The sequence below is a fragment of the Anser brachyrhynchus genome (assembly GCF_964034855.1).
Source record: "Anser brachyrhynchus genome assembly, chromosome: 2".
NCBI classification, from domain to species: Eukaryota; Metazoa; Chordata; class Aves; order Anseriformes; family Anatidae; genus Anser; species Anser brachyrhynchus.
Genome location: NC_137695.1, coordinates 17,938,676 through 17,962,749, shown reverse-complemented (window position 1 = coordinate 17,962,749; position 24,074 = coordinate 17,938,676). Strand labels below are relative to the sequence as shown.

Sequence of the window (24,074 nt, the reverse complement as noted above, 5' to 3'; positions counted from 1 at the left end):
TTGTGTTCTTCAGCTTTGTGTTCTCTTTGCTTCTGAAGAAACGTTCCCATAGCCAGAATTTATGGACTGTTCCTGCATCACCTTTCCATCTGGGAGTTTCATCTCCTTTAGCCATTGGCAGAAGGTGATCAGTACACTCAGAGATAAAATGGAATTGCAAAACAAGATTCCTTCTCTGTTGTCCCATTGCCAGTTTCAGCTTGTGCTGTGAAGGTGTGTAAGCTTTTAGGCAATCGCTGTGCATGCATTGCCCCTGTCTGCGTTCGTTGGGTTTTACAATACACACCGTCATAGAGCAGAAACAGGAGTCTGCTACCCGGTGAGGTAGTGCAGCGTTGAGCTTGGAGCCATGGCTGCTGACACCTCTGCTGCACAGTTGAGCAGGTTCCATGGAACGGGCGCTGAGGAGCCGTTCCCCAGCCTGCACGAGTTTTGTGTCTAGCTCGTGCCCCTGTAATGGGGCAGCTCAGCTCACTCTGAGACTCTTATGAAGTGTCAGCCTGGCTCCTAACCCTGCCTCGTACCCTGACTCCCTTATAGGGACTTTATGCTGAAAATCTGGGTACTTGCATCCATAGCCCTCACCAAAGAAAACCTGACTGCTAAGCGCTCCAAAAGCAGATCAGAAATAGAAGTACATTTTTAATAATGATTGAGAAGTTTTTAGCTTCAGCTCATGATTTTAGAACATTCTGATGGCATGTTTTCTGGAGCCACTGGAAAACAGCTCATAATTGCAAACCACTGATGTGGTCAGGCACTATTATCTTCCTTTACCACAAACTCATCTCATGCTCTGTACTGTAGAAGGCAACAGTAATTAATTTCATCTGCAGGTGAGAATTCTTAGTGGTATTTTGTACACCTTGGTGTAAGTGGTGCTAGTTCTGTCACCTTGCAGATTGTTCTGTAACTCAAGAAGGCAAATTTCCAGGTATTTGGAAGCAGTGGTGCATTCACTGGTAATCATTCACATGTAACCTTAATTGATTTATATATTTAGATAAATGAAAAATCCTCTCGTGATGTTACATTAACGTACGTGTGTCTTCTTCTAGAAAACAGAACTGAGAATTGATGACTTGGCTTAAAGACTGCTAGGAGAAGATGGCCCTGGAAAGCGAAGGAATTCTGAATTCTTACAGAACCTCAGGATCTGGGATGATGTTCCTTCTGTCACAGTAATATTTGTACTACCTTTGAGCTGAACATTTAAGAACTAACATTATTGATACTTGAATGATTCGCTGCTCCTAGGTTACGAATAAATTCAGTAACTCCATCCTTAAAACCACATGAACATTAATTATTTTGGAACTTGCTTGTGGATGGGCCTTTAGTAATTACTAGTCTTGCTGATGTCAGATAATGGACAAAATATCTTTGTAAAAGAATAAGTTAATAATACGTAAACTGTCACTTCAATATAGAAATAATGTTACAATCAAAATATCCTTACCTGTTTTTCCACAGGTTTACGTACTATGAGATGAAAGCACTAATGAAGTATGAATTCAATACCTTGTAAGCTGTTGGAAAAATACAATATAGCTCGTAGGAATTCAGCTGGTTATTTTTGCTGCTAAACCAGTGTGAGATGAATTTCCTTGTAAATTGATCAGAAATGAAGTGGGATGCTTCAGTTATCCTTTAAGATTGTAAAGGAGATTTTTGAATTGGTATCTGTCTTGGAAATTGGAGCCGTTAGTAACAGAGGGATTGTCAAATACAAGTTTGCAAGTAGCGTGATCCATCTAAAGCAAGGGATCCATCTAAAAAGGCTGCACCTTTTATTTTTAATTTTGATAACTGTATTCTTGTTGACAACAGTTTGTTTTAGCTGAAATACATAGTTGAGGCACAAGGTGCTTCAGAATGAGATGAAAGCCAGCTCTGTAAGTATATCTCTGAGATTTTACAAAGCTCTGTGCATTTTAAGATTTCTTCTGTCAGTTTATGTCAAATTAAAAAAAGATCTATCCATCCCTCATCTATTGTGCACTCTTCCCCGCTCACATGAGGAAAAATATTAGTTCTGGTATTTCTCTCTCTTATCCTTCTACTTTCTTTCAAAACAAAACTTGTAAGCTAATTTTGGTACCAATTCTTTTTCTTTAAGGGAATATTTATTAACCAGGATACAGCCAGAGTTGTGCATATGTAGATAGATCAATGCATACGTAGCTAAATTGTCCAAATTTCTGGGAAAGAGAAGTGCACTAAAATTAAACTTGACAGAAAATGAAGACATTAATTTGCTGTAAAGAAATAAGCCATCACATAACCTGTGCTTAAGATTTGAATCTTCAGAAACGTCACCATATTATTGATGCACTTTCATTCTCCATCTGCACTAAATATTGCAAATCATTCTCGAGGACAGCTATTTTCTGTCCTTCCTGAAAATCTTTTTATAGTTCAGAAAGCATTTTTACAGCTATACTGTAAAAAAAAAAAAAGAAAAAGAAAAAAAAATACCACAGAATTTAATGTTTGTCTTACGGGGGCAATTATAATTTTAAGTCTTTTTTTTCTTTTTTTTTAATAGTTTTTTTTCCCTTCTTCTGATTTTCTTCTTGTAAAGCTGAATTTTGAAATAAAACGATCAGAACATCTTTGAAGACTGCTGTATCGATCGCAAAGTTTCATCTGCCAGAGGTCAGTTTTGGCATGAGATGTACTGAAAACTCAGGTTTGAACAAATCTTATGCTGGAAGGGAAGTTCTACTGTGACCTGAAGCCATTGTGCCTGTAGCTTAAAGTCCTCAGAGCGATTGATTTAATAAAAAAAACCAACAGAAATTATTATACGGGAAGGATGCTCTAGCTTGAAGGTCACTTAAAAAACACACAAAACTGGTAAATCCCAAAGCAGCATGTCTTCTGACAGGATGAAGCACCGCAGAGTGCCTCTCCCAGTTGATAACCGTGTTACATGTAGGTGTCCAGCTTTTAGAGATGGTACAGACATTCCCAAAGGTACTTAACCATTAACTTCCCACTGAAATAAATGTAGGCATGTGTTATCTGTGTTATTTATTAATGTTTCAATAAATCAATCCTTTAATATTTTGTATTTAATCTTGAATTTTCTTAATGGCTGGTGAATGCTGCATATTGGATGCTTTGGTTGTGCAGAACTTGTTGGCTATGTGTTGAAGCAGCAGCTTCAGTCTAAGGGCTGTAACACAAAGCAGCATCGCTTCTACAGCTATTTACTTGTGACTCCTGACAGGCCCTCAGCAAGTATGAGCACCTCAAGTCCACTGTAACTTGTGGCCTGGCACAACTTGGATGGATTTCTAGTTAGCCGATATTGCATCTTAAAGGTAAGGGAAATATATTTATCTTTTGCCAGAGGACCAAGAGAGCTTTAACTTGAAGACGGTGGCATAAGGAGAGCACTAGCAGTGAGAACTGGCACATGTTGTTCTAGCTGGTACTCGCCTCAGAAGGGCTGGCAGGCAGAAGGGTTTTGCATGGCTCTGGGAACAGCTGAACATCCGCTGCACTGTTGACACTGTTGAAGCAAACGTGCAGCTAGCTTCCTGCAGTGAATCAAACTTCAGCTCAGAACCCATTCTTGTTGAAAACATTCAGAAGCCGTTCTGCTGTCTGTGAAGCATTCAGTTTAGGAACCCAGAAGAGAGCCAGTTCTTTCAGAATTCTTTCATTTTTTTCCCATTTACATGTGACATGAATGCTTTTTAAGATGTTAGTGCACAAGCTTTTGTTTCCTCCTTAACGCTACTTCCTACTGATTATCAAGATCTTTGCTGGGGTGGGGAAACAGTGAGAGGTTCCTTTGTGTAAAAACAGACCCCTGCCCCCCGTACACACCTGAGACAGGGCCAAGAGCATAAGACCTTTTTAAAGACAAAAATGCAGAAGTAGGCAAGAGCAGGACTGCAGTTTTTTTTTATTATTTTATATACATACACACACACAACAATGTGCAAAGTATTTTTTTCAGAATTTCTGTAGACAGAAAAAAAACAGTTTACTAGAAGAGTAACCAAAGGTGAAACCTGAGCATGCTGGAATGGGAGCTTACCAGCTTGGGAACACATCGGCATTTCAGTACTGGGGCATCCAAAACTTGTGCAGCGTTTAGGCAAGCCTAATAGCAAGTTTGTGATAGTAATTGTCCAAGAGCAGTATTTCTGTGGTAAAACCTATAAAGATCAGGGATTATAATTTCTCCAGCTGTGTAATAGCAGGTGAACTGTCCTCGGGGATAACCTGGATGCTACACAGTTTATATGTCCGTTAGGCGCATAAAGCGTAGGCCTTCACAAGACACCAGGTGAAACACTCCAGATGTCACAAGCAAGAGGTCAGAGCTTCCAGGGGCCAAAACCTTGTAACAGCTTACACAAATAGTTGTAACTGATTACTAACGGGAAGAAGCATTAAATCCCTTTCAGCTACATTTGATTACGGCTCTCTGTGTTTTCCCTGGACTATTTTAAGTCAAGCGTGGGGAAAAAAGTGGCATTAAAAGTTAACGAGGAGGTTCTCCGAGATGATGCATGAAGAATACAGCTGGGATACACCTTTTTATAAAGCAAAAAAACCCACCACAAATATAATATTAAACTCCATGTTTGCTATGAACAGGATAATACAAGGTATCAAAGAGAATGGGGAATTACAAGTCTTCAGTGCTAACTGTAAGGGGTTTAACAGGTAAAGACAGCAGTGTACGTATGCTACTTTGACAGCTATCTAACATAAAACATGCTGATTTGTCAGCTGGCTTATTTATGGTTTACAGGATTTATGGGTTTGTATTGCATTATAAAACTATGGTAGAAGAACCATAATTTTATTTTATAAGGTTTGAGTTTAAGAGCAAAACGGTAAGTTAATACAACTCTTTATGCACAGTGTTTTGGTGCTCTGCATAGTTATGTTTGCATTAGATTACTTAGAAGTCAGACTTTTAGGTGGTTCTGCAGCTCCCGGCAGTTGGTTAGGAAGAGTTTAGATAGAAGCTTACTTGACTTCCGCAGCTGATTAAGAATTATTTCAAGGAGTTAGAGGCTATTTAAGATGTCATACCACTAACTACCCCCCACCGGTATATGCTATATATGCACTATACTGAAAAATGGGAACAATCTGTAACCATTTGTAAGGTACTGAATAACAGTTGTGGTGCTCAGTTTGCATCATTTCCAAACACATTTTTAGGGTGTATTTTTCTCAACATGAAACTGACATTAATTCCTGTAAGACTGGTTTAAGAAAACTTAACTGAAAAAAAAAACCCACACACCACATAAATTGCATAGTAATTATTTAAATCAAGGGGTTTTTTTTGTTGTTCTTTTAAGAATGTATGTATTCCAACTATACACAGGGAAAACTTGTGTTTTCAGTAAAATGGCAAGCTAATGAACTTCTGATCATTCAAAGAATGTCATCTATGGATCCTGCTACAGTAATGTATTACATTGAATTCCGTGCGCATTTTCATGTAACATCACTTTCAGTAAGATTCAACAATTTAAAAGTCTTCAGAAACTTAAGTCCATCACGAAGAGAGTGAGAGTCACTGTGCTGTACACAACCTTCGAAGATTCTACTTCACTATGCAAAGCACCAGCTCTAGGCGTGATAAACACTGAGCCATTAAGAATTAGCTCCTTAAGCCTTTCAAAGAACTCCACTCCCTCCACCATCCCCCTGCCTTTCCCAAGCTATCTGAAAGGAGAGCAGGAAGCCTAATGATGGAGTTCTGAGAAAACACTGCTCGCTGAATCTTGTCTTCCAAGAAGCAGGGCAGTGAAGGGACAACTTAATTCACCTGCATGAAGGGTCAACTCATGAAATTCAGAGGTCACTTAGCAAAAGTTTTCAAAATGTTTGGCTTCTGGCATATGGCCACTGGCCAGCACCACTACTTAGCACCACTGATCTTAGTTTAAGAAGTACAAACCTGAAAAATAAACCTGCAGAAAGTCAGCTGAGAAAGCAATACCTACGCAAGAAAAATATTAAAGATAATTTAAACAGAATTACCTACACACAAACCTTTAAGATTTAGGAAACGCAAGTTGTATTACATTTTAAAAATATATTTAAATAAGCTTCCCTCTAATTAGAATACACAATACTGAATATAGATTTGTAACTCAAATTCTAGTGAAATCTAAGATCCGGTTGTGAGTTTACAAAACAGTCTGTTAATTTGCAACACATTATAATCTTTAACATATAGCAGCTTCGGTATGAGTAATACTTCACTTGTTGGCCGACACTCAAGTGTATTTTGTTTTCTATCATCCGACATGCCCAAACACACAGTATTTTCTATTTAAAACAAGTAATTGCTAAAATGTAGGCCATTCTGTCCATCTTCCTACAGTGTCAGTGGTTACAATGCAACAACTTAAACAGCATTTGTCTAACAGAATTGGCTCAACTCGACTTCCCCTACACCATTTGTCCAGAGAAGGATAATTACCAGCAGAACTACTGTCATTCTTTACTACACTACACATGCCATATATATATATATACATATATATATATATATATATATCCGAGTTAACTTTGATCAACATGGTCTTCACCCTTCCGGAGGCAAGGCAAACAGGGAAATAAGACATTTCAATGCTGCAGTAAGGTTTCAGTTGTCCACTGTGAACAGAAACAACGGTTTTGCACAGTGGCCAGAAGGCTGTTCTCAAGCAGTCAGTCAGTACAGTGAACCACCAACAGGTAAGTTACATTTAGATATAATTAGCACAAATTTGTGTCCTTTCCCTGTTACTGTAAAATAACTTCCCACATCCTAGTCAGAATTACTCATCGCTTTTAAAAAAAAGCCCCCATTTTTGCCAAGGCAAGTGTTACTACCCCTAAAAATACAACACTCTGGCCTCTCAGTAAGGTGCAGTGACATACGAAGTAGCAAGGCGGCAGCTAAGTTTCATACAGTAGTTTCACTTCAGAATAAAGAATACAATAATAAAAGCAGACCGGTAACTTAAAACACGCTCTAAATTTGTCAAGGACACTTGGTTAAGAACATACTAGTGTTACGGAACAATCTGAAAGTGTGCAAATAACATGGAGAGTTCACTTATCTTGATGCTATAGGCTAAATCCAGACACAGTCAGGTGCTGAGCGTTATTCCTAGCCTCAAAGTACGAGGTATCAGTTTCATCATCAGGCTGAGGGATAAATGGCATCGTTTGATTCTGTAGATTATCCCAGTCAATGCCATGAAAGAGGGGGTGATGTTTCAGTTCTGAAATAGATGTTTTTATAAGCATTAGAAACTTCCTTCTGTCCTACTGTCTACTGTTCACCACCCTTTTTTTTTTTTTTTAAATTCAATACAAGTGCAAGTTTTAATTACAAATTGGTTACCTCCAACTTCAGTGTGATCAAGTTATCATCATGCAAACTAAGTCTCTTCCTCTGGCTGGAGAACCCACTCTACACAACACATACAGTGGAGTAGAGGTACCTAGCAGTGTTCTTCACAATAGAGCACCACAGAAATTTTAAACAGCACTTCAACAACGGTTTTTAGTTCTGTCTAAATCCTACACTGAGTAAATGTGTGAGAATCAGTCGCACCCTTCACCCCTGACCACCCACCTTTTGCTGTCCCACGGAATGGCTCTCTTCTGCTTTGTAGAGTTCCCAAATATTTTTTCTACCGCCAGCGTTCAAATTCTGGTGGTAGGAATACTCCTACATAGAACTGAAGTCACCCCTACAGGCAAGTTACCACAGACCACCAGATTGCTCTTTCCCAGCCTAAAGGATAACTAACCAAGCTGCAAGACCAGAACTCCCCTGCTCTGTCCATTCTGATACCTTTCACATAACCTAGGAACACCACGCCCTGACGAAAGCAACCTTCCTACTTTGAGTCAATCCAAGAAATCACCTTTTTAGCCCGGGGGGATACAAACCTACGTTTATCACCTGCACCACAGACACCAAAAGCTAACAGAAAAAGAATAGGACAGATAAGAATCACATTTAGGAGGTGGAAGTTTGCCCAAGACAAATGCTCACTACAAATTTTGAGTGGCTTTTAGCTGTTAGAAAGTGTCAACACTTGCTTACCATTCCTATATTTCCTGATCAAGTAACATAGCGCAACATTAAAGTTTATTACAGACAGACAAGACAGCAGAGGGTTAGTCTTCTATCTCCTGATTGATTCAGCTACTATACACAGCAGGACACTGCGCAGATCTGCTGTAGCAGAACTGTACGTAATTCTGCTCTTAAGATGGAATTCCCATGTACTGAAGGCTGTCTTCAGTTGAAAAAATGAGCAGAGAGTATTTGCCTTTTGCAAAGAGGTATTAATGTGCGCCATAGGTGGCGGATGGCTCCTGTCCACATCTCTGAAGAAATAAAGCTCAAACTTGAGACACTGGTGTTCTATGTCAAATATTTCTTTACAGCTTTAGAAAAAAAAATCTAGATTGACTGAGCTCATAGAAGCACACCACCAGGACATCACAGAACTTGAGTCCAGAAGAAAACCTAATGGTTGTCCTGAAAGCAAGTGATCTGTTTTCATTTCAGTGGCCCGTAAATTGGATGAAGAGATCAGATCCAGTTATCGGTGCTGTCAAAGAATGAATTTCCAAGAACTTTAGACTGGAATAAACCATTATGTCATCTAAATATAAATTTGTATGCATCACAGGCAGTTAGATTTCACCCTATCACCCAGGATAAGAACAATAATTTAAAATACCCTCAAGACACTGGACACTTTTTGGCAGTCATTAAAAGGCCGGAGAATTCCCTGTGACATTATGATCCTCATTTACAAATGTGTTCCTACTCTAATTTGTACTGGCTTTATTTTGGCTCTTAGCCTTTAGTCTGAGTAACCATTTCCATAATAATTTTGTCTCCAGTGATTCCTTTGGCAATTCTCTAAGATTTTGTCCCCTTCCTAAAATATCTCACCCCACAGGTTTCCTTCCCTGTTATCAAATTTATATGAAATATAGTCCCTGTTATAGCAGCAAGTTCTTAAGTCCCCATACAAGGGAAAAATATTCTGTTTATAAAGTGCATCTTGTAGAGAACTCTGCATTCCCTATATATTCAAAGGTAGCCTGGTTCTTAAGAAAAATCTCTATTGAATTATCTTTTGAAGAAGGCTTCTCTACCAAACTACAGAAACCTTGATTAAAAGCCTAAAACCAGTTTTGTCTAGATCCCCCAAATAGCTGTCACTGAACTGGATAACAGTGAACTTTGGTATGTCAAATGCTGAACATCCATAGCAAAATAGCATTAAAGAAAAAAAGCGTTAAAAAGCCCACCCCAACCTCCCCCAAAACATTCCTCATTCAAAAGGGTAAAATCCCACAAAAATATGGAAAATATCCCAACTTGCTAAGTATTCTGGCACTATATATGAACCTTAAGCAAGCAATAAAATTTATTGATCTAAATTTCAATAGGAGGACACCACACTGAAAATTTTAATTAGTTGTAAAGAATGCAAACAAAGTTTAATACTAACCCTTCAGTCCAGCTCTCTTAGTACTATCAATTGTTAGAAGAATATCTATTGCGTTTTGGGCATTATCAGACAATTTTTCTTCACCCTCTGGCCAGGGAATATCTACAGAGATAGAGATAAGTGAGTAACTCAAACCATACAACAAACTTGGAAAAAAAACCCCACACATTCTCTGATTCCTGAAACAGATTACCTCTTTTCAAAATATTCTGGAAGACTTGTGTTGGTGTTTCATCATTAAAAGGTGGAATTCCAGTCAGAAACTCAAACAGACAAACTCCAAGAGCCCACCAGTCTACAGCAGCACCTGAGTAAGAGAAATTGAGGCCATTACCATTAAAACTTTATTTTCATATATTTGCAAGCGTAGGAAGATTAGCCATGGCAAAATTTGAAAGTGTTTATATCCTGCAAAACTTCTTGGAAATGAAAGAAGAAAAAAGATTGTCAACTTCTTCCTGACAATTATGCAGATGAAAAGTATTAAAGGGCTTCTTTAAAGTCACCCTGATCCTTAATTCCTTACAGTTAATACCAGGGCTTACTGATAATAACAGGGGTGCTAATTCAATTATCAACTCTTCCAACAAAGAATTCAGGAGCTGACTTCTCCAAGAGCTTTTTTTTTTTTTGACAGGAGAAAGTTGTCTTAGATAACTCCTCTAGTGTCTAGATGAATGCTTTGTGTTATAACCCTATAGCTATCTCTCAGTTCTTTGAGAACACTCAAAGAATTCATACTTTTAACTTAATTTTCATTTGTCTAAATTTATGTCAAAAATATTGAAGGCAGCTTGCAGAGACGAGCCAGCATGTGAAAAACTGGAATTACTTTCCATCACACTTAAGTTGATTAGGCCAATGTGTAATTATTAGTACTCTCTCTCTCCTTTGTTATTTAATAGTTTTATTTTTTCCAAGTTCTGGATTTTGTAAAATTCATCTTAGTAAACCATTTAAAAACAGGCAGGCAAACCAGTCCCAAACACCACTGCATGCGCTGTAAGCTTTCTGCATCTTTAGGCCGTGCCTGTACCACTGTATAAAGAGCAGATGCCAAGCTTGCAGCAAAAATCTGAAACAAAATTAAAGGGTAAATTTTTAAAGCTTTTTTTTTATTATTAGAAAAAAACAAACATTCTCAGCCATTTCAAAATGACTACTTGACTAAGTTTAGAAATGCTGAAAACTGTATAATTAGTATAATGCACTTTTAGCAGCTTTTAACAGCAGTATGAGTGCCCCACCAAGCTAAGCACGTCAAAGCAGTGAGATCACATCCATTGGTGTTAGAGGTATTTGGATGTTCAAATAAAAAATTCCCAGATTAGTCAAAGTCTAATAAGATCACAACTCTGAACAAAGAAGTAAGGTAGGTTTCAGTAGCAATTTTCTACCTCCATCCCCAAGTTTAACTAAAGATACTATATCTACTACCTTGCCAAGTCATTTCCATCAATACTTGAAGACAGGAATAGAAATACCAGGCCTTAAGTATCCGAGTCTTCTTCGCATACACAAGACTGACTGCATTAAGTGAAAAGGAAGCAATGGAAGTGTCTCTGGTTTATTTCCTGTTACACACGGTCTTTAAGAACGCTGACATTACTCCTGAAGTTTAGGCTCACATGTGACTTCTGATAGTCTTATCAGCACTACTGGTGTTCCCTGAATCTTTTGTGGAGGCACCACACAATGTGAAGCGCACATTGGACATATCTTTCTACAGAGAGACACTGTTCACCCAAACAATTTTCTCAGAAATTGTGATCTACTCATACTTTGACTGTTCAGAGTTGCACTGAACTTTCCTTTTCTAAGCAGTACATAGCAAACTCACCAGAGATCAGAGTCCCTGCATATGAAAAGACAATGAAGCAAGAAAACATTACAATTATTGCAAAAAACCCTAACAAATAAAAGCATTGACAAATATCAAGTGTAACTCTGAAAGCACAAGAATGCAGGTTTTTATTTTGTTTTATAACTTGGTGACTCAACAAAATGTTTTGTTAAAACTGTATTTTCTACTTGTAACTTAGATATGTTACAAAACTATTTTAAAATCACAACTTTGTTTACAAGAAAGTAACACCACCGGAAATATTTAGTGAGGGAAAGTTGAGTTCTGAAGCCAGAAACACTGGCTTCACTGAAGTGCAATGGGAGCTCTGATTTACCAACGCAAAACCCAGACCCTTTGCAAGTTATTACTGAAGTCCTGAAGACACTCAATAATTGTATAGAAGTCAACTTGCAACTGAGTTTTGCTATGTCCAAGTATTGTGTGTATATATATATATTTTCAACTACTATCCAGTTTTAATACCTACCAAGTGACCAGGATTCCTAAAGGGAAGCGAGAACTACCACGTGGGTTTAGTAATTTTCTTCTCGTTACAGTCAAATTTGTTGAGTTTGTTAAATCTTTTCATGGAGTTTTAGTTAATGTGTGTTAGCTACATACCTCAAACTTTATAAAATAGATACAAAAAAAAAAAATCTAAAAGCATATTTATAATTAGATTTTGTTTCCATCTCAAAAATACAGGTGTACTCAGGGATACATAGTATTTTTGTTGTTAGTGACTCAAAAGTTATTTCAGACTTTTTGTTGATCTTGGTGGAACTCAAGATTAGAGCCCAAGAGATGTGTGCACTTTAATACTGCGCTATTTCATTTTCTTATAGTATTTTGCAGGAAATATTCAATGGCTACTACTGTCCACTTTTATGGAAGAACCTGCTAGAAATCTTGAGAGTTTCACAAAGTCACTCAATTCAAGAATAACTGATTTTAATTCAACTTCATACACTTGTCTGAATGCACATAACACTTCAGAATCAATAATGTTGAATACAATGAAAATAACTGGAAGGTTAATCCTTTCATATTAAATTTTACTATTTTTTTAAAATGAATCTTTAAGGATAGTCAGAACAAGCAAGCTGTGATTCCTAAGCAACATAAAGGTTTCAGGCTGCCTAAGCACAGTTTCCAATACATCAGATTATCAGGTGCCAGATAGTCCAAACCTTCAGTCATGTGAAAAAAAACAAAGGAGCTGCTGAGGCAAACAGCCATCAGCATTGGCAGAAGCTAAGCACTAGGTATTTTTAAAGAATTCACTCTTGTCCTACTTGACAGGTTCAGGGCTCTACATTTCTAAAAGTCTTTAGATATGTTACCTTTTTATGTATTTACAAAATCCATGGATTTTTTGTCTTACCATGAGGCTTTGTCAAAAGCAGCTCAGGTGCCAAGTAGTCTGGGGTCCCCAGGATGCGTTCACCTTCTACTGGGGCAGCTCCTCTTCTAACACTCTTTGGGGTCCTAAACGGCGTGCCAGCATCCCCTTGAAGAGGTGTCTTAAATCAGGGAACAAGAAAATTTCATATGTCAAACCAAACTTCAACTCCCACCTTCAGGTTTAGCAAAGGCTACAACAGTCGAAAATTAAGTTTAAAGTCAAGAACATGTTACAAAACGTACATCCCCTGAAAGCGTTTGTGAAACATGCCCCCAATCCTTTACCTCAACTATCCTGAAGCATGCATAAGAAATTAAACATTGCCTATTCTGCAATAAACTTTTCCCTAAGTTCTTTTCCCAGTGTCAAATCCCCAAATAATGTCTCAGAGTTAAAGTCCTCTTAACCTTGAATCTGAAAATGAATAATTTACTAAATATATTTTTATAATATAGTCAAAATAAAATCCAATTTTAGCACAGCTTAGCAAATATTTCATAGATCTGTAAAATAATGCATAATTTGTTGCCTATTAGAAAGGCTCAAATTACATTAAATGAGCTGTTCATTCTTTAACCTGTACACCTATGGGATGCATAATGCCTGCTGATGAAAGACTTAGTGACTGTTTAAAGCTACATAAACCTTCTGAAAGTATTTTGGGACATAATCTGAAGAAACATACACAGGCTAGCAAGTAGCTAAACTCTCTTAGCTGTAAGGCTGACTGCACTGACAGGTACCCACTATGGCCTGGAGAGACTGTGAAAGTATCTTACAGAGACTCTTATTCTCTATTCATCATTATTCCCTTAATTCTAATATATCTGGTATAGTTTTGGTTATACTATACCATACAGGCAGGCTACAGAATCCACTATTAAAACAGAAAAAAAGGTAATCATTTAGTAGTGATGTTGTTTTAAAAAGCATCACTAAAGTATAAAAAATGTATCATTCTATTCAAGTCTGAAGCTAGAGAACTATGTAACGCCATCTGCTTCTCAGGAGAGGAAGTGCACACTACCCTGACTCCAGCTGAACACAAGATAGTACATTAAAGTTTTACGCCAAAACGGAAGCAAGCAAATTAGACATCAGAAGAAGAGTCTTTCCCAAACATACTATTCTGAATGTCCCTTTTTCGTACACAGAATCATTCAACGTGTTTGACAGAACAGCTAAAACACTTGATGGCAAAGGCTTTAAATCCTACATCAGCCTAAGTAACCAAAGGCTTTATAAAGCTATAGCAAAATACAACAGGAAATAAGGATTGACATACATACTTTAACCTTTCCCACATCTGAGATTCTAACTTATTGCAAGACAATTTATTTGCTATTAATAGGATTAACAGAGTCAAAAGAAAAACTTCATAACCTGCATACAGGTTTTACTGTTGATGAAAAAAGGATGAAAAAAGAAGCAGGCACAGTAGCAATTACTAGCAGCTAAACACCATTTACAGACTGCCTTGGGGTGAGGCACAGGAAGAAAACAGTTCCTGCTAAGCTCTCACAGAAATAAGAACTTCAGCCACAAAAGTGCAATAAGTGAAAGCACGTCAGCAAAAGCGATCTTTGACAGACTACTTCAACTTTTCCTTAATTAACAATTTAAGGAATAATCTCAGGTCACTAACGTGTGATGCCCACACTAAGTTTCTATGTGTCTCCTTGTATACCTGATAGACTCTGTAGGGTCTTCCTCTCTGCAGCGGTGTAATAGCTGTTGGATAGGAGCCACTGCAAGCCGGTGAAAGATCCATTATGTCTAAGGAAGCCATGCTACACGGCTCAGACACATTGGAGACGTTAATTGGACTATTGTAACTTCGAAAAACAACAGCATTTTTTTTGAAGAGATTCAGTGTTTCCATCATCTTTTCTGAAGGAGAAGATACTGTGTCAGGGTAAGTTTCTTCAGTGTGTTTTTGGTGATTATCCTGTTCAAGATCTAACACCTTGCAGTCCTGGACAGTATCTGCTTTCTCTCCATTTTCTGAAGCATCTTGGGAGTTAGGTGATGTTATTAGCATGCCTTCTGCTTTTGGTTCCTCAAAGGAGAGGTCTTTAACACTTCTATCCAAATCTAAAAGCTGCTTTTCTAAATGGCTTTCTGTAACAGACATTTCAGGAAGGGATAAGTCAGAATCTGCACTCAGGATTCCCAAAGGTTTTTCATCATCAGCGCATAAAAAACTTGAGTTCATGTACTCCTTTTTATCCTTTTCATGATTTGCATCCAGATCACACATAAGATTTTTGGCTATAATTAGATTGGCTGATTTTTCTGCTCTTTGCTGCCCACCAATGAAACTCTGAACTTCTTCCTTGCTTTTGCAGGTCTCCTGCAGGCACCCATCATCACCAAGCATTAAAGACTGAATTTCTGTTGTCAAACCTGTCCTTCTGTTTGCTGGAAATTCGAAGATCTGACAGCCACGTTTATATTCTGCATTGCTTTTTTTAATGTAGTTAAGCTCCTGACAAGGACTAGTGTCAACTAGTTCAAAGCTTCTTTTCACACCTGGCTTTTCAAAAATTTCTTCTTCTTTGATAGGTTTGATATGATCATTCAGGCACAAAGGCGACTGTTGATAACTGGAAGTTTCTGCAGCTTCATTAGTCATCTCTCTTCTACTTGCACTGAGTTTTTCTTCCCAAATCTTATTTTCAGAAAGACATTTTCTTACTATGCCTTTCGTATCCAGTGTGGTCACAGGAGTATCTGTTATATCACAACGCTCACTTCCCAGCTTCTGCCTGCTGCCAGAATCATTGCTGCTGATGGGAGAAATAGCAGACTCCAGTTCTTTTTTCTTAAAAATTTTAGTATCTTTGCTATTCAGCAATTCTATATTAGAAAGGAGATCTGACTTGCTGTCACTTGTTTTGCCTTTTGTAGAAAGTAGTTCATCTTCAGTTTGCTGCAAATGAGCACATTAAGTTTTGAGTATCAAGAAAAAAAAATCACAGCATTACAGAAATGTGTCCTTGAAAATACCTTATTTCTACTTCAGTAAGGAACAGCAAGTTAACAAACATTACTAGTGGTTATGAAGAATAAGTAGTGATAAAAAGCAATACGCACCACATCTGAAAAAAAATAAAAGAACTAGACTAGGGAACAGCTTTCATAATTTGACTTTAAGAAAAAAATAAGCTCACTATACTACAAAGGAAAATGCAATGTTTTTAAAAGCCTACAGATAAAGAAATATAGTGATTAAAATTGTATTATTTGTGACTATTTTATGTTAAGCCACAGGAAAAAAAAAACACCACACCATAGTAGAAAACCCTACCATACTACCCTGACTGCCCTGTAGCACGTTATACTCTAGAGACAAAGGGAAAATGTAGTATTACTACTATTTTGGTAACAAAACTAGAAACAAGGCCTTGAGAAATGGCTAGAAAAGTTATCTTTAAACAATTTATAATACTTTGTTTTGCATGCTCTAAATAGGAATTGCAGCAAGGGACTAAATAACACACCAACATTTTCCTTTAGGTCTCATATTTGTTTGTACAGAATTTCATTAACAGTTTAAAATAAGAAAAAGGATTTTGCATCAGCTATGACTAGTAATTACTAGTGCTAGGATAGCTAGCATTTTGTGCATTTTTTTTTCCTCTCCAAGATCTGTCTTCTAAAGAAATTCTTCAGTCTGCATGCTGAGATAATAAAACTAGAGGCATACAGTCAGATTCCAGAGAGACAGAGCTGCCAGCATTGCCTAACTTATGGGAAATAGAGCTAAACCAGTGCCATCCAGCCAAAGCCTTATTTCACCCCTTTACAGGAGGCTAAATGGCATTTGCTTTGCCTGTTATGTTGCACAGGACTATTTGTTTAGGGATAAAAACAGTAACACTAGATAGATCCCAAACTCCCATTCAGCAAGGATTACAACCAGCATTCCTTCTCCAGTAGGAAGACTTCTCTGCATCTGAAGTAACCGGGGGAAGTAGAAGAGAGATGCAATACCGCATATAGAAGTACAAGCTGTTTTAATTTGTAGTGGTAAGATGAAACAGTCCTGACCTCTACACCTTTCTCCCACCTGGGGCTGCTGTAGCATTCTGATTCCACACTTGACAAGTATGTGTGTGACTGACTACTGGCACTGGAGGTACCAAACCTTTTTCTTGACTGAAGCAGAGCAGGAGTTAAACTTCTCACTGGCATCACAGGAGTTAATGGAGAAGTATCAAGACCTTGAGAGAAAAAAAGTATATATAGATAAATATTGATGTGGGTATACACACAAACCTTGATCCAAACACACAGACTGTATAAACTAGCTTCACAATATGTCAAGATTGCTTTAATATTGCTATATTAAATCACTTTCAATTGAAGTACACAAACAGCTGATGCAATTTGTGTAAAATCCTAATGACAAATCTTGAATTACATAGCTGTGCATTAAAAAATAATCAAAAGATGGCACTAGTAATTTAGCTGAAGAAGTGTCAGTACTTAAGTACTAGAGGAACGGTAGACAACAAGACTGCTAGAAACACACCTTTATCAAGTGGGTCCACACTATTCACGTAAGATTAAAAACCAAAAGACCGATCACCTTATAGCAAAGAGCGTTACTCAGTACAAGATTTGGTATACTTACCTGTTTTGAATAGTTTAGCTGAAAGAGGGGTATTTTCCTTTTCTACCATAGACAGGGGAGAAACCACTCCATGCAGACTGTCAGATGCAATACTTGAATTGGGATTGATTGGCATTTTCATTCCAACAGGACTATACTATCAAACAGGAAGAAGCATACTTAAAAGTTAATGGAGCTGGAACAACGCATCCAAGATTGAGAGTGTAACTTCATACATTCTGTATTAAATTTGCAACGGAGCTTAGCCATGACCATTTACCCAACTTTTATTTTTAAATCACAATTGGTACTCAGCATTTTGAAATATAGTCCCAGGTAACCACTCTAGATTTTCAAGGCACTGAAAAATATACAGATCATTCTACCAGTTGGCAGAAGCAGCATAAGAATAACCTTACTCTTCCTATTTAAGATAAGGAAAATAGGATAACAAAGTACTTCAAAACCAGTAAAAATTACTTACAAAACCCAGAGAGCTGATAAGAGACAACAGTTGTCCTGGAGTACGTGAGTAGTCATGTTTTGGCTTTGCCATTGATGGTGTAGTAAGGATATCTATCATGTTTATCTCTACAAATGGATTTGAAAAAATTAAGCAGGTCAGGTTCACATTGACTATTCAGCTCTATTTTCTGCTGCTTGAAAAAAGCGTGTTCAGATGCTGAAGCAGCGATCTACAATCTTCTGCTAGACTAGGCTCACTTCTTCACCCTCCTCCTGCTCCTTCCATTTATTTGGGTAAGGTCCCAGTTCAGTTTGGAAATGAATATACACAAGGACAGAGAAACATGCATTGAAGGACAGAAATAAGTAAAGATACACCAAGAAAAAGCCAGAATTACTCATTCAGTCAAATTCTCTTAGTGGATTTCATAGAAACTTTGAAATCCATATCCCTTAAGAGAAATGGCTCCAGATCATTTTTCACACACCTTTGTCCCAAAGAATAAAAATTAGCCTCAGAGTGCAGTGCACAGAACAGTTTCTTTACTAGCATGCACTCTGTCAGTACTTACCTACTAAAAATCAGGTATTAGTGTAGTGTTTGGGCTTATTTAATTGAAAGCTGTGTGCTACAAGGATGCAAAACATTCAAGAACATGGAATTGTGTCCAAAAAAAGCACTAAGAAATACAAAGAATAGGATAGGGATAAATCTTACCTCTGTTCAGAGTAACTCTGGAAAGCCCAAAATCTGTCAGCTTTATGTGGCCCTGATTAGAAATGAGCATATTGTCTGGCTTCAGATCCCTGAAGACACGAATATAGTTGCAGTCAGCAAAAAGACAACTGGGCAACATTATGGAAGTCACCCAACCAAAACCGCATAGTCCAAAACACTCAGCAATATTGCTGATTCTCAGCAATAAGGTGCCTCTCAGCCAACAGAAAGTTCCAGTTGGAGGGATACACCAAAACGGCTAAAAAAGTCTGGCTCTAAATATTGGACAAATGTCTTGGGGCTTGTAACGTCACCATGCATGTCACATCAGTTGCACATTCCACTATATGGAGGATTTAATAAGTGCTCTTGATGAGGACTACCATAGCAACATCTACTAATGTGTAGCTCCTACATATGAGAACAAGCATGGTAAGAGTTCACGTGTTCTCTGCAGCTCTACCGAGTGCAGCACAGAACATTGTCACTACCAGGAGAGCATCAGAGCAGTCAGTGTCCCTTTGTCCTACAGTTATGTGCTTGCAGTATCCAGAGGGTTCCTGAACTAGCAGGCGCTCAAGTGCGACAGGGAGAGAAAGGGGCCTTAGCAGGCAGCACAGCTGTGTTAATACAGCACTGCACTGGGGAAGGGAGGGAAGGGGAAAGCAGTGTATATTTGTCTACTAATGTACGTGGATAGGTTTTGTATTCTGGTGTTTTATGACATTGCTGCAATGTACATGTGCAAAAAGCTTCAGGAAACTCTAGCAAATGAGGTAGCTGTTACTACAGAATGGGCTATTGGTATGTGTTTGAGGGAAAGCTGGAGACAAACTCCACTGACATTAAGCTCTCAATTGCAAAACAAACAAAAACCAAACATGTTCTATTTGGTTCTAGCTGCTTTGCAGTGGTTTGCCTGAAAAGGATCATAACCTCTTCATAACCAATAAATAGTTTTTCTCCAATAAATAGGAAATAGCAGTCTGAATGCATAACTACCCTGTTTTGCACAGCAATACTTGCCTAACACAAAAGATGGATCAAAACATGACTTTAGTCAGAAATCCATCACTGGCAATGCATGCCAACGATGCCATACTGCCTGAACAGCAGACTGCATGTCACAACTTATAGCATGAGAAATATATGATATTACATAACAAACACAAATAAATAAAACATACAGGCATCCTGAATGTGTTCATCCTTAGTAGCAAAGTAAAGGCCATACAGTAAGTGAGTAATTATGGCAATTACGTTTATTCAATGAAACTCATGATTCATTCTACTTCAAAGTAACAACAAATAGTAAACCACAGTAACCACCATTGTTAAACTAAAAGAAAAAGATAGTTTACTTCTTATTTTCAAACAACTGAAAAACCCAAACTACCAATTCCTTTTATGTAACAAAAAGCAGGTTTTACCTGTGGATTATTCCATGTCTGTGAAGATAGTCGAGAGCCAACGCTGCTTCAGAGATATACTTCACAGCCATTTCTTCATCAAAATATCCATAAATATGGAGAAGAGATTTGACATCTCCACCGATAAGGTACTCCATCACCTGCCATTCAAGTATTTTAAATGTAACATTAAAATATATTTCAAATTTGCAAGTAAAATAAAAAATAGCTTTCACCTCCAGGAAAGTATTGTTTCAAAGAGCAGAAGCTCACAGAAGCTTCCCTGTGGTAGCTTACTGCATGTTCCCACACAAAGCTTTTTACTTGGATAAGACAATATACATTAGTATAGCCTAGCTTAATTTCTGTAATAAACTTTTTGATTAACTTCCAGAAGATTTTTGAATTATTTAAAATAATTTCCAAAGCACTTCTGTGATACTCAAGGCCTGAATACACAAACCTGTTTTTACACATTAATATAGTTCCGCACTTTATTTTCAACACTACCACAGAACACCACAACCATTTATTCACTCACCAAATAGACATTATTAGCTGACTGAAGTGAGTAGTATAAGTGCACAACAAAAGGACTTTTACTAAGAGCTAACGCATCCCTCTCTGCCTGGACCTGGTGAACCATGTTTTTATTGATCATGTCTGCTTTTTTCATCACCTGGAGAGGGGAAAAAAAAAAAAGAAATCAAGTAGATGAATACATTATTTTCCTATGCCAACCTGCAGTTCCAATTCATTTATCTTTATACTTCAAGCTTGTATATGTATGTGTGTATATATATAATATATATATAAAAAGCTGTAGTTTCATATAACAGAATTCTAAGACTGAGGTTATTAGAGAACATTTTTCATTGGTCCTTTTAATTCAGTCTGAATGGAAATTATGAATGGAAGCCTGCATACTCCAGAAAATTAGTGAATAGTTTGTATCTGAAGTTAAGCTGCCCTGAGTTACCCATCTTGTCTGCAACATATACAACTTAGAACCTGGAAAAAGTATCCAATACTTAGAAATAGCATTGCTGACCAAGTCTTCCCATCTCTTCTGAGGATGCAATAACTGACCCAAGGCTTGAAAACAGAGTACAACAGTCAGCCATTCTATCTTGGTATCAAGCACAAGACAGCAGCTGCTATAGCCTCCCATTCCCAACTTCACAGAGAAAGCAAGTGAACTTAAAGTTTACAATCAAGTCATCCAACAAACATTTGTTTTCTTGAGAATTCTTAAAAAGGTATACAATTTATGATGAAGAAATAACAAATTTAACAGTGAATTAGATTCTAGCTCCTGTATGGAATTGTTCCATTATATATTGATGCCCACTCCATATAAATCTTAAAAAGAAGAGGCATAATAGCACAGCTGATAGGTATTTAAGCATACATTGCATACTCATTGGAAGCTCACCTACCTCCAACATCTTTGGACTGGATATGTATGGTGATAGTAAAGCCAATTTAATTTCTCTTCTACATGCAACACAAACTATAGGTTGAGTCCACAGCCATCAATCACCACTGTTATTGAATTTGATAACACAGCAGCAAGACCTGAGTGCAATTTAATACCTTCTGCATAAGTGTTAACCTTAACTGTATGGGTATTTAACATATATTAAATTTTGTAGCTGTGAGCAATCCATAAGCTTCAATGCGACATGGATAAAGGATTTACACTGAAGTTTTTCAGTCATAATGCTCATAATAAAATTTTGTAAGATGCTAAATCAATGTAATCGAACTTTTCATGCAACACAAATCACAAAAAAAATGAATCCACAGCTACCATCGTTATCAAAGTTCATACAAAAAATACCAAGACATGCACAAAATGCATCAAATTACACCTATAAAAAGTTGACCTTAGCTTTACAAATATTTGGCAGACAATAAATATTGTAGCTGCAACCAATCCATAAACTTAATTGCACCAGCAATAAAGGATTTCACATAGAAGCTATCTGGTCATAATACTCATAATAAAATGATATAAGTAGACATGCATAGCTTTGAACTGCAGAACACCCAGTTTTACACTCGCTTTGTGTGCTACGAGCCTGGTTGTAAACCTTTGACTGCAAAACGAAGTTTTTACTACTGAGAAGCCTCTTTTTTCCGCCCTGCGCGCGTTAAAAACGCAACGGCTGGCTTCTTCAGGCGTGCCCTCAGCGGGGCCCCCTTGCCAGCTCCGGCAGACCGACATTCCTGGCCGGTGTGCGGGCAGGGGCCGAGCAGCTCTGGGGCTGAGGAGGGCCCCGAGGCCGCCCCCTCACCTTGACGGCGTACAGCCGGCCCGCCTTGCGGCCCAGGTACACCTTCCCGAAGGCGCCGCGGCTGATGGGCTTCACGATGGTGAACTCCTCGATGGAGGGCGGCCGGGGGACCTCCACGCGCCTCGGGCCGGCGGCGGGGCCGTTACTGTCACTGTCGTTGTCCTTGTCACCGCCCTGCCGCGCCTCAGCCGCCGGCTCCCCCATGCCCATGGCGCCCCGCGCCCATTCGAAATGGCGGCCCGCCCCGTGACGTCACTGCGGGGAGGTGGCTGTAATGGCGGCCGTAACAGCGGCCGTAATGGCGGCCGGGGCGGGGCGAAGGGAGGCGAAGTGAAGCGGCTGAGGGTGGTGCTGCAGGCAGCGCCCTCTGGGTGGCGGCCGCTGCTTCGTTGGCTGCGCTCGAGTCTGCCCCGCCGGTTGTGGCCGGTGTCTGCTGCTAACAGACTTTTTTAAGTTTTGCATCTAACCACAGGGAATGGTTAATAAGCGGCTGTAACTGGCAGGAGCTGAATGAAGTTGGTTGAAACGCTCTTTCAGGGTTGGTGAGTGCTGTGTTGGTGGCCGCATTTTGGAGCGATGGGCTCCTGTCACCATCTCTAGCCAGACCTAGTGTCTTATTATCTCCTCATTATATAGCCTTCCTGGCTTTATCAGAAGCGCCCCTCAAAAATTTACTCATTCTCATATATAGCACTTGAAAAAAAAAAAAAAAAAGGCTTTGTTCTGTTGTTTGTTTGTCTTTTAATGAAAATTTATTATGACAAACTGACAAAGGTCACTGTTGGTCTGAGTAGCTAACAACTGCTCAATCTGTCATCTAGATTTCTCATCTGGAAGTAGATTGACACTTGGAGGAACAGGTCGAGTGGCCTCGATTTCTGTGGGGTGCCTAAAGGTGTAGGAATTTAACAGAGTGCAGTGTGACCCATGAAGGAATTGGAAGGTAATATTTATTTAAAAAGAAACAATGGATTTGGTCCCACATGCTCATTTTCAGTTATGCTTCATGCATGCGTTTTCTCATACTTGCATACTGGCAAGCAGCAAGAGTTGAAGTGGTGCAGTCAGGATCACTTGTGTGCAACAGCACGCTGCCTGTCAAATCCCCCCTACCACTGCTGAGTCCTTGCTGTTTCTTGGCTTCCTCTGGACTGGGGATGACAAACTGCTTTCTGGGCAGCTTTTCTATGATCAGGAACTACTATGTTGTGATCTGTTGCCTCCCTCCAATTCTTGTTAGTCTCAGGCAGGGTTCCCACGTGTTTTCTTTGTTTACTTATCTCCACGGCTACATTCTGCCTTCCTGTTGTGGCAGCAGGAACGGGAATAGCATAAGCAATGCACTGTGACCTTGTGGCCACCCTCCTGTTATCAGAGTATGGTCTTCTGACAAGCCATCTGTGATATGGCCTTATCAGAGCAGAGGCCTTCTGCTCTCAGCTTTAAGGTCATCAGTGTTTAACAGTTTTGCTGCTCTCAGCTGTTCTCTTGTTCTTTTTTTTTATTCCTCACCCTGTCGTTTTTATTTTGTTGTTGCATTTACGTTGCTGTTAATTAATTTCTACCGATCATAATTGCTCTGTTGCGGCCTCAGCATTAGCAAAGAGCCATCCCTGCAAGAGGTTAATGCAGAACTATGGGTCTCTAGCATGTCTCTCTTTCAGATGCATATACCACTTATAATCTGATACTGCACACTGAAGTCTTGCTTGTACTTGTGGAGTGATAATTTAATGTGCAAATGTACAAAACAATGTTTTAAATAAACTTTAATGGCATCAGTTTATCA

At 38.6% G+C, this 24,074-nt stretch overlaps 2 protein-coding genes across 6 annotated transcripts in view; one reads left to right on the top strand and one right to left on the bottom strand.

The window, feature by feature from the left end:
- ACBD5 (acyl-CoA binding domain containing 5) overlaps positions 1 to 3,069 on the top strand; it is a gene marked incomplete at its 3' end in the record, with an annotated part of 30,328 nt that extends 27,259 nt beyond the window's left edge. For all 4 annotated transcript variants that reach the window (XM_080583342.1, XM_080583345.1, XM_080583341.1 and 1 more), the window contains one exon: positions 1,059 to 3,069. In XM_080583342.1, the coding sequence (XP_080439468.1) occupies positions 1,059 to 1,071 (13 nt within the window). The remainder of the gene's footprint in view (positions 1 to 1,058) is intronic.
- MASTL (microtubule associated serine/threonine kinase like) lies at positions 2,517 to 22,624 on the bottom strand. Of its 2 annotated transcripts, XM_080583284.1 has the most exons (13): positions 22,286 to 22,624; positions 20,527 to 20,664; positions 20,007 to 20,146; positions 18,577 to 18,665; positions 17,878 to 17,984; positions 17,415 to 17,550; positions 16,829 to 17,001; positions 14,463 to 15,707; positions 12,755 to 12,893; positions 11,365 to 11,379; positions 9,718 to 9,831; positions 9,525 to 9,626; positions 2,517 to 7,262 (listed from the first exon to the last, which is right to left on the bottom strand). In XM_080583284.1, the coding sequence occupies exons 1-13, from the start codon at positions 22,493 to 22,495 to the stop codon at positions 7,105 to 7,107; spliced, it is 2,766 nt and encodes a 921-aa protein (XP_080439410.1). In that variant the 5' UTR covers positions 22,496 to 22,624; the 3' UTR covers positions 2,517 to 7,104. The 2 variants fall into 2 exon arrangements, with proteins under 2 accessions (XP_080439410.1, XP_080439411.1); XM_080583285.1 differs by lacking the exon at positions 11,365 to 11,379 and having other exon boundaries at positions 22,286 to 22,618.
- Positions 22,625 to 24,074: the final 1,450 nt, after the last annotated feature.

Coding starts and splice junctions, on each gene's coding strand:
- MASTL (XM_080583284.1), bottom strand. CDS start 22,495: ATGGGCATGGGGGAGCCGGCGGCTGAGGCGCGGCAGGGCGGTGACAAG. Junction 17,985..18,576: donor CAGAGTTACTCTGAACAGAG/GTAAGATTTATC, acceptor ATCCATTTGTAG/AGATAAACATGATAGATATC. Junction 9,627..9,717: donor CCAGAATATTTTGAAAAGAG/GTAATCTGTTTC, acceptor CTATCTCTGTAG/ATATTCCCTGGCCAGAGGGT.